Source organism: Gopherus flavomarginatus, chromosome 21, assembly GCF_025201925.1.
Source record: "Gopherus flavomarginatus isolate rGopFla2 chromosome 21, rGopFla2.mat.asm, whole genome shotgun sequence".
In the NCBI taxonomy this organism is placed as follows: Eukaryota; Metazoa; Chordata; order Testudines; family Testudinidae; genus Gopherus; species Gopherus flavomarginatus.
The window spans coordinates 7,430,635-7,441,684 of NC_066637.1; the positions used below are offsets into that span (position 1 = coordinate 7,430,635).

General features: G+C 48.6%; 1 protein-coding gene across 1 annotated transcript in view; it reads right to left on the bottom strand.

Annotated features, from left to right (window-relative positions):
* The window catches only part of TMEM88B (transmembrane protein 88B), a 42,089-nt gene extending 33,357 nt beyond the window's left edge, over positions 1–8,732 (bottom strand). The window contains exon 1 of the mRNA XM_050931503.1: positions 7,666–8,732. Coding sequence (XP_050787460.1) covers positions 7,666–7,935 — 270 coding nt within the window. The 5' untranslated portion in view covers positions 7,936–8,732. The remainder of the gene's footprint in view (positions 1–7,665) is intronic.
* Positions 8,733–11,050: the final 2,318 nt, after the last annotated feature.

Consider the following 11,050-nt stretch of genomic DNA (forward strand, 5'->3'; position numbering starts at 1 on the left):
GGCATCCTGTCCCAGCATACCCTGGGCCTGGGGAAAACCTGGGATGCTGGATTCAGGGACTTACACTGTTTCAGTGCCCACAGGGGATCCTCTTGGGGCTTTAAGGACAGCATGTGAGGCATGTACTATTATTACAACAGCCCCTGGAAACTCCAGCCAAGCTCAGGGCTGTCCTGTGCTAGGTGCTGGACACACACCTAGTAAGAGGCAGTTCCTGATCCAAAGAGGTAATCTGAATAGACAAGGAGGGGAGAGAGGAAGTACTTTTATCCTTGTTTTACGGGCATGCTTTGTGGATTGAGTGACTGGCCTGGGGTCACACCGGGAGTCTGTAGCAGAGCTGGGAACCCCCCAATCTCGAATCCCATTCCAGTGCCCGAACCACAAAGTCCACCTTTCTTGCTTTGCTAAGCACCAACAACGGCCTCAGCCCTTCCCCGCCCGCAGGTGCAATATATAGACCTTAGCTAATCTTCACGGCATGCCAGTGAGGTAGGTGACTAAATAGGGAAGATAAGGTAGGATGAAATTATGTGACTTGCCAAGATCACACAGTGACAGAGCCGAGAAGAGAACCAGGAGCTCTGATTCCCAGGCCCATACAGTGAGGAGGGAAGGCCAGCTGCCACCCTACATTTAGCATTGTAATGTGCAAAACCCTGAGCCTTTGTCTAGACTCAGGGGAAAGGAATTATTTACAATCCTGTTCACTAACCCCTCTGAATTAAACCGGGCTTTGCGCCTAGCACAGACACAATTTAACACCTTTTACCCTATGGTAGCTGGCCAGGGTCAGGGGTCAGCAATGTGTCCGCACATGGCGTGATACAAATGTTGAGGTCCGTGGTAATTTTTCACAAAATTGAATGACTGAATGACATTGACCCGCAGGGCCGCCCAGAGGATTCAGGGGCCTGAGGCAAAGCAATTTCGAGGGCCCCTTCCATAAAAAAAAGTTGCAATACTATAGAATACTATATTCTCGTGGGGGCCCCTGCAGGGCCTGGGGCACATTGCCCCACTTGCCCCCCCCCGCCCGGGTGGCCCTGTTGACCCAGCCCCCCCATGTCCATCACTAAGTACAGTAATTTTGTCAAGTGTCTGTCGCATAACATGGTAATGCCGACTCCTAGACAGGGTTGACCATAGGGTGGTGGCGGAGATCTGTTAGATCAGTGGTTCTCAACCTTTTCTCATTTGCAAACCCCTAAAAAATTTCGAATGGAGATGGGGACCCCTGTTGAAATCTTCAGACATAGTCTGCGGATCCCCAGGGGACCACGGACCACAGGTTGAAAACCACTGTTCTATAGTAACGACAACCTTTTGCAGACCCCTTAGACATAGTCCACAGACCCCATGGGTCCACGGACCATATGTTGATACTCCTGTGTTAGACGTATTTACAGCCAAAACTTTAGATCCTTTAGCCACATCAGCTTCCACTGGCTGTGAGTGTATCCTTACTGAACAATAGCATTGATTCTTGAGGGTGGGAGGGGTTATTATTTCGGCAATAGATTCTCAACCAACCGGTGGCCATTTGTTTACTAAAATGAGTGCTCCAGACCAACGGCTCCCGTCAGGAACAGCAGTGGTTTCCCCAGGGCCGAAGGTAGCTCCTGTCTTTCAGGCCCTGTCAGTCTGCATCAGGGGTCCTGAACCTTTGTGTTCAGAGCAGTGAATTGAGAGTACTTTGTGCTGGATTAAGATTCAGTTACGCAGTAGATGGGACCAACAAATCTCTGTGAAGGCAATATTCTCAGCAGGTAGTGATCAGTTTCTTGCAAGTGGGAAGCTCATCAGGATGATCCTATCACAGTCACCTGCAGCACCGGACAATACAGCTTCGATATCCCTTTGTTACACAGCCTTATTGATAACTTTTTGTTATCTCTTCTTATTCCTATGTATTAGCCTCTCATTTCCATGTTAACTCTCCCTGCTGTCAGTACAGGTTTAGTGTCAGTTCAAACCGTCTTTCTAGACTTTTAGTTACTTCCTCTTTTCTTTCTCTTTCTCTCTCATGATTGCTCTGCTATTTCTTACACCTGTGCAGTTCTGCATACACTCACACTGTTAAATGGTATTGGAACAGATTCTTAACATTCACAGCCGGCTTCTATCTTTCTAGGGTGAAATATCCCTTCGCTCCCAACTCTTTGCTGTGGGCTAAGTAATAGGAAGGTGCAAAGCAAATGTCCAGAGTCCGGAGAGAAGCGCATTACCTTTGTCCTCCCGCCCGCTGTATGCTAAGGGAGGGACTATGTGTAGCAGAGGCCCAAACACAATGGTCAGACCAGAGAGAAGTGGGCAGGTAACTCCCCTCTCACTAGCCTTGGTGTAAATCAGGAGTAACTCTGTTCATTTCAATGAAGTTACGCTGGTGTAAAAGGGAGGCGAATCAGGCACAGGCTTTTCCGGCACAGAGCAGCAGGGATTTAACTCAATGCTGTATTTTAATTAAGGGAAAGTTTAATCTTTTGAAGATGATTTATTTTCATGTTGAGATTGCCTGGATTTTACCAGCACTAACCCCATCCAGCCCTCTCTTCTGGCTAGCAGATGTTTCTGACCACACTAGGCATTTTGTAGAGGTGCGTCTGAGGATAATAGGTGATAAGGTAAACTCCCAAGCTCAGTGAAGGTAAATCTTGGGCCAAGTCTCGGCTGGTGTTAATCTGCATCCTCCACTAAAACTGTACTGATTTACACCAACTATCTGGTCCAGGAGTGTCTTTTTATTTTATAACAAGAGCTTCTAATTCTTTCTTGTTATTTAAGCCCTCCTATAAAGTCACCCTGCTGCACAGCTTGGATAATTTCTCAGGGCCTGCTCCCCGGCCAGGTGCTTTGTGAACCTGGACCGAGATGGGATGCAATGGGAGGTGGCAGATCAAGCAGGAGATACAGTTTATGTTATTAAAAGGGAAAAACACTTATTTTCAATATTTTTCAGTGCAATGAACTGAGTAAATCAGGCTGAGGTGGGTGTTCTTAGCATAGGATCTGTTGGGCAGGGAGGCAAATGACAGCTGGGAGATACTTGAAATTGACAATACCTAAGGGCCCAGTCCTGCGGGGAAAACTCACAGTGGAGTCAATGGATGTTTTCCCTGAGTAAGCAGCTCAGGATCCATCCCTAATATTGAGAGAGAGAGAGAGAGAGAGAGAAGAAATGGGTTCCTACACAGCTTGTTTCTAACATTGAATGATTAGTAATTACAGCCCAGGCTTGCAAACACAGTATTCCCAGGTGGTTTCAAAAGATTAGTCATGGCAATAAGCACTATATTAGCTAGTGCATATCTGCAGAATCGGACCTCCAAGACTGGATCCTGAAGTGAGCACATTATACAGACTGATCCAATTACTGGTCAAATAAATGGAAAGACTTTGTCTTTGGGAGCCGGATAAGGCTCTTTATGAAATACAATATATTTAATAACTTAGCTCCTAATCCAGCGCTACTGAAGTCAAAGGAGAGTCTTGCCATTGATTTCAGAGTGTGTTGGGTCAGAGTCAGAGAGAGAGAAAACACTGGAGGTTGCAGTTTTCCGCAGTGGACGTATCCAGGGACATCGGTCACACAAATGACTTCAGCTTGTTTGTGTATCTTGAATCGTTATGACATTTATTGCTGTCTTTAAGCATCTGAGGAATTGTGGAGTTCAGGCTAGTAGCAAAAACCAGAGCAGCGTTTGGTAGGTTCTGATCTTTTATCAGCTGTTGGGACTCTAATCCCTTCCACGCTACAGCGTGATGCAGCCTGGCTTCCATTAGCCTTGCAGTACCATTAGATTTTGTCCTCTGAGCTGAGGTTTACTTTAGTCATCAGGCTGGATCAGTTTTTGGATGGAAACCTTCTCAGAGGATGGGTGCTGAGCCCTGACTGAAGTCCAGCTCCTTTTCCGGTGTTTTAAGATGGCCACCCCAAGAACGGAGACACCCAGAATCACGAGTGACTTTTGACAATGTAAGCCACACACAGCCCTGATCCTGCGTTGAGATTGGCATTTTTGAACCCCTCTGCCCACGTGGTACCCCATTCATATCAAGGGAGCTCTGCATGGACTCCAGACTGCACCCCGTCACTTCTCAAAGCAGGATCAGGGCTTTAGCCCCAGATCCTCAAATGTACTTGGGTGCCTAAGTGCCATTGATTTTAACAGGAATTAGCTCCCTAAATACCTTTGAAGATTTGGGCCTTACTCTGTATTTGCCAAGTTATTCTTTTGTCTCCTTTCACCCAGACAGGAAAACAAATTTGTGATGGCACAAGGACAGAGATGTTCATATCATATCCCCACATCAGACAAATGATGCCGGAGCAAAATAGGGGAAAATGACGAGAAATGAAAATCCATAAACATTCTTTAAAAATCCCCCCAATAACTCAGAGCAAAGCATCCAAGTGAAACCAACACGCACAGAGACAGAATACTAAACGGGAACAAAATGAGTTTTTCAATGGGAATAAATAAAAAACTGGAGCCTGTGCATCTGGGAAGCTGGCCCGGATCTGCAGGAGGGGATGTGTGTGTGTGTGTGTATCTTTTATTAGATCTTGTTCTTATCATTAGGTAGATCACAGAGAATGACACTTGCAGGAAGAGGGCTTAGTTAAAATGAAATTAACAAAACAAATTAAAGTCCATGGGGGGAAGCTGCAAATCACAGGGGAGGACTGTGAGCCATCTGCTCTTGCTGCCTCTGTAGTGTAGATGCTGCTGCAGGGGAGTTGCAGAGAAATATTATGACATTAAAATGCAAACTGCAGTGAATAACTGAAGCTGCATAGAATTCTCTGTCGACCCAGGCAGTGTGTTTACTTGATCTGTGTCACAGTTGCCTGTTAATTAAAACAGGAATAAAAAATGACGCCTGACAGAGCTACAGCTCCCGAGTATACTGGGGAGTGTCAGAACGAATCCAGAGCACTCCTGCCAGCATTCACGGGGTTGAACCCTTCCTATGTGGAGCAAAGCACACGTCAGATTTGTGCCCTCAGAGAAATCAGCAATACCGAAACCTGCCTTTCCTCCAGACCTGCCCAAGTACTGCTGACACACATAAAATATACGAGACAGATTGGAAGCTGAACCAATTTCTTCTCACTATATAAAACCCTCACATGTTTAAAGACAAGATAGACCTAAGCTTTGATCAGGCTCTGGATTTGCATCTGAAGCTGAACTCCTTCAGAATTTCAGATCTGGAGTTCTGGTCTCCAACAAAGAGTCCTGTGGCACCTTATAGACTAACAGAAGTTTTGGAGACTCTTTGCTGCTTTTACAGATCCAGACTAACACGGCTACCCCTCTGATACTGGTCTCCAATGTATTTCACAGGGGGCTTATCGATGTAATCTGCTCTAGGTAGAAGAGTTGAAGTTTTCCAATAAAAAACAGGACTAGGCTGTGTAAAAAGAACTTCCGTGTGGAATAGGATTGGTTTGCTGTAGATGTGTGTGTGTCTAGGTGAGATGAGATAGGAAGTGCAGCAGATGCAGCTGTCCTGTCATGTGCGCAGCAAGAGCTCAACTTCCAACCTGCCATTGTCCGTCCAGGAGGAGGGGGATGCTGCTGCTGGGGTGGGGATGAGGGCGTGCCACGGGGAATTGACTGCTTGCCAGCTTCTTCTCTGGGTGAACAAACCTCAGTCCAGCCGCATTCTCATTCCCCAAGCAGGGGCTGAAGTTTGCAAACACATCTGGCCTCGACTCCACCGCTCAGAGATGGGAAGCTTCACACAGCTCTAGGGAAAGGCCTGTGTCCGGGGCTATTGCAAACGTCTCCTAAAATGCCACAGAGAGGGGATCTTTCACTTCCCCCTTTCCAGCCCCAAAGGGGCTTCCGTGTTAAGATCTCATCAAAAGACTAACAGCCGCCTAGTCCTGCACCGAGTGCCAGGGCTGGGTAGGAGCCCAACCACTGAGGCAGGGGTGAGACCCCCTGTGGCACTGAGGGGGAAGTCCCATTAGCTGAGCTACCACCTGAGCCCTCATAGGAGAGAGCATCCCAGAGAACTGCTTTAACCCTTTCACTGAGGGCACTTTGCAGATGGCCAGGCACAGGAATTCACAGGAGGACATGTGCCATGTATGCGTGCCCAGGACTGCCTCAGCATGCAAACTGCACACACGCCCTCTGTTAACGCTCCATGTCAGAGAAGAAATCAGCACTGAAAGAAGCAATGATTATGCATGCTGAATAAATGGTGAAGAGCGTCATGCATGCCCCTTGGCCTGGCCCTTTTACACCAGCGCACACTGGGTGTAAAACGCTGCCCTTCAGACCCCTTTGCGCCAGCGCCAGTGACGACACAAGGGGGAAAGCCACAGAGGCTCGGGGCTCTACGTTCGCATCTTGACTCTTTGCTGGCTCACTGGGCGATACGTGTAACTTTGCTGTGCCTGAGACTCCACCGCTCTGGGATGAAGATAAGAGCTGGATGCTGCCTGACCCGGAAGGTGGGTGCATGGGATGTCTGTCAAGGGCTTGGAGAGCCTTAGATCAAAGGACGTATAGAAGTCTGGTGCAGTATGTTCCTCTATCATGCCCTGTGAATGGGAGTCTCCCCACATGCATCCAGCAGAGGAGGGGACCCCCATTAATGCACAACAGGCTGCAGGGCAATGTAAACCCCAAAGGTCCACCCCTGCATCAGCTGTGTGCCCCAAACTCCCATTATCTTCTCTGGGAGCTGAGCCCGAGTGGGGAGTGCTTTGCTGTAAAATCTCTTTATGAATCAGTACGGCCAGCTCGTCAGCCCGCTGTCCAGGGAACCAAATCCTGCAGCTGGGGAGGGACAGGGCTAAAGGTGAGATTTCTTTGTTGAGATTCAAGTAGCAGTGTAGAGGAAACTTGAAATCTCAGGCTGGGGAGGCTGGATCTAAACTCTCTGCATGCAAGAGAGGGGATGTTTGCTTGCCCCAGTGCATGGGGTTTATCTAATCCCACCCCTCACGTCAGGCTCAGAGTGGCCTGGCCCAACAGTACAACCGTTTTGTTTTCTCCTAGGAAATATTTTACTAGTGGGGAAAAAATCTGTTGTTTCTACCCCAGGAATGGACTTAAAATCAAGCCGGCTTCAAGCCAGGACTGTGTCTGGGTGGGGACTGGTTATTCTAGAAAGTTGGTCTCCAGCTTTTTTTGGTCCTTAGGTTCTTACCAACCCCATTGCTCCCGCCTGTGAATCCCACCTTAGTGGCCTCTGCTCAGAGGAGAAGGCCAGGAGCACCTGGCAAGGGTTTGAATAAGGACCCGATCCAACAACTAGCGAAGTCAAAGGACAGACTCCCAGCAATCTGAGTGGGCTTTGGATCAGGTCCTACAGGGGACCTGTCGCTAAAGTCAGTTCTCCTGGGGGACTTGGAAGCAGTTGGAATGGCTGGTGTGCAAAAGTGTCACACCCCAGAGCACGTTCTGTCTGTCTGTCCATTTGTCCCTCACCCCCACTGAAATAGACACACACATTCCCTCTCTCCCCACCCATGTCTTTTGAAAATGCAGCTAAAGCTCAGAAATCCCAGCCTGGTTTTTAAAGCCACTGTCCCTGCCAGCTTTCCTCAAAGGAGCTCAGTCAAGAATCCCAGGGAAGCCAGAGCCCTGTCCTGGGTCGGGGTGCCAAGGCCCACACAGGGGCCAGGCCACGCTCACTTACCCGGGAGTGGCACTGGAAGCCGAAGTACACCACCACGATCGTCGGCAGCAGCACGATGGCAAAGATGGTGACCACCAGGAGCAAGTTCAAGAGGAAGACCAGAGAGTTCGTGGTGACGATCAGCAGGGTCCAAGCCCAGCAGCAGCAGGTGCTCCGGGGCTCCAGGGGAAGCAGCTGGTCGTCCATGTCGTAAGGAGGGAGGCTGGGGATCATCCGGGACGTGTCAGACAGATTGTCCACTTCAAAGTCCTCGATTTCCTGGTCGGACATTCTCAGAGGAGTTTCTTTATCCCTCCTTCCCTTGTTCTTTTTTCCTGCCTTTGCTGTTGGCCACGAACCTGAGTGAGGAGCTCTGGGGCTTTCCTTCCTCAGCCAGAAGACAGCAGAGAAGGGCTAGCCAGACAGCATCAAGGACCCTAGAGATTGAATGGCCCTAATTGGCCACCTGCTGAACCCCAGCCAGGCCAGAGCAGGATCATGCCCTGCAGTATATTCCCCAGCACTGCCTCTCCTTTAGTCTGAGAACAGAGTGGCACCTGCTGCAAGTTTGGTCCTGAACCAGCTACAGGCTATCGCTTTGCTTTTGTATCCAGTGTTTCCTTATTTTCTCTTGCACGCTCTCTCTGTCTTCTGGGGCTCTTCCTTATGGGAATACGGTCCCAAGGAGTTGCCAACAGTTTCTTTCCTAGCCTTGATATGCTGCACAGCTCCGGAGATTGCCTACTTTTAGCATCCTCTTCCAGCTATCAGCATGTCCTACTGGCTAAGAATATCGGGCGCAGGCCCTTTCAGAGACTGTTCCCTGGCTTTGAATCATCTATTTGTGGCCAGTATCCCAGACCCAAGTAATTACCCAACTTTCTTCCAATTGGCGTGCCTGGTTAAAAGAACAAATGGGAGCTGCTTCTCCCTCGTCCTGTTGGAAACCCTGCCTGCGCTGTGCAGTGCTGAAAACAAAGAGACACACGCTGTCTGGAGCAGCGTGTATGGTTTCGGTGCACACAGCTGTCTGCATTCACAGGCACCAGATAGGAGCAGCGTCTTCCCTTCTGAGCTGGCTCTGGAGCTGTGCAATTCTGCACTGTTCACAGTACTGGCTCTCCAGCGGCTTTATCAGATTTCCTTCCTGTGCTAGCCAATCCTTTGCAGCTTGTTTCTCCACCCTAGCCACTTAGCACACAGCCCCTGGGTACCACGCTCTCCCCACCTTCCCAGGTCAGGATGGTCTTTTTTGACACTGAAATTGCTCTGTTCTCAACTATCCAGCCATAATTTCTTTGCAGATAGAAGACTACGATACTGTAACAGACGATAATCATTGCACCTCCTAGACAGGGATCTCAGCATGATCTGCAAACAGTAACTCTTTTTTAAGACAACAAGAACTGCAATGAATGGAGGTTTTTTTGCTTGACTGGTGATCAAACCCATATAAAGAAATGGAGATTAAGTCTCTCCCGATGATTGTTAGCACTTATATAGCACTTTGCATACATGCTCTCAGCACCCTGGGAGTAAGGAAACATCCCCACTGAACAGATGGGGAAACTGAGGCAAACACCAATTGCATGTCTGACCAAAGGTGAACTGCTAATCAGTGGCATAGCAGGGGACTCAGAGTGCAGCTCAATACTGATTCCTTCGAACCACTTTGCACTGGACTGAGCATACAATACAAACCTTGTGTGAGATCAACCATTGCACATACTGCTTAAAAAATAAAAGTGGTTTCTAAGATACAGACTACAGTTCGCCAGGAAATGATTATTTTTCCTTCAGAAAAATGTCTAAATTCCTGGGGTGATTTCCAGCCTTTGATATAAACTCAAACATTTTTCAATAAAAACAAATGTTTTGCATGGAAATTTCCATGCTGGCAAAAAAAGCCTTTTTCTGTTGGAAACGAATATTCTGATGACAAATCTTTGACCCTCTCAAATTATCTTTGTCTTTTCGTTGGTACTCTGAGCCCCTGTGGCATGTCCAGCTGCCATGGTGATGAGTGTCACATATTAGGATTGGATAGAGTAGCTAGACTTTGCTGGGAGGTGCTGGCCAGAGAGTCTTATTGGCCAGCTGGAAGCCTGAGAAGTGGCTGCAGGACCTTTTGGGGAGAGGACCACTGGAAAGCTCAAGGAGGGAACGGGGAATAACAGTGATTTGCACAGGGGAGAAAAGGGAAACCAGAGTGTGTGGGCTCAGAAATGAGTTTTGCCTCACACAGCTGAGCTGTGGGAGCAGAGAAGTGTGTAGCCTTCTGTCTTGACTTCCTAGCATCTTTTTGGTGCTCACGTGTGTGAACGTTGTTCAAATCAATCCGTGTCTGCCCAGCACAGACGAAGGAATATCAGGGTCTTGGAACCAGCGCTGTCTCCCCAGCAGCAGCATGCCATTGACTCTCCTTGCTCCTCACTATATAATTGGTGGTTCTGAGGACTTGTCTGGCGTCACCTTGTGTTCCTGGGAGGCTCCCTTTGAATGGCTCTGTGCTTGAGATCCGTGCCACGCGAGAACTGTGTGAGTGTGAGTAGGAGCCACTCTCAGAAAGATAAGTGCCCTGCCACGGGGCTCTGAAAGGTTTCTGCGCACCCAGGCTCCTGACTGGAGAGTTTCAGGGACCAGCAACTCACACAGACAGCAGCTAAGTTGCAACTGCTGGGTTATCCCGAATGGAGGGCTGCTAGAGACAGGCAGGGTTTGTGCCACACCAATGCAAAGTGCAGGCTTTGCATTCTCACCACTTACATGTGGTCTGTGGTACTCTTCCTTATTTGTATTAATGAAAATCAGGGCCCCATTGTGCTAGGTGCTGTACATACACATAGTGGGACCGGCCTCGCCCCAAAGAACTTGAATCCTAAATAGACAAGTCAGCCAAAGGAAGGATCATTATCCCCCTTTTACAGAGGGGGACAGAGATCCGGAGAGATAAGTGACTTGCCCAAGGCCACGCAGAGCTAAGCATGGAGCCCCGATCTCCTAGTCGAGTGCCTGGATCACAAGGCCATAGAGTTTCCCCATAAAATGTTGTAATTACAGGGCCAAATGTGTGTAACACCCTTCTACCCTGTGCAGCCAGGAAAAGGCTCAGTTATTCCCACTGTGTTTGTACAGCTCCTAACACAATCCCGCCCCGATTCCGACAGGGGCCTTTGGATGTGACCGCGAATGACTGTCTGGCTCCCATTCTGCTGCCTTTAAGGCAGTAAGTGGGAAGAGAGAATGATTTTTTCTCACTGCTCATTTCAGTTGGTGGTGCTGAAGACATCGAATGATTCAAAGGTCCTCTCACATCCTGCAATGGATGCGATTGTTAACTGCTAAGTAGAACATAACATATACTGCACCCAGGAAGCCTCCAGCTCATCTGCTTGCAGCAGCTCTG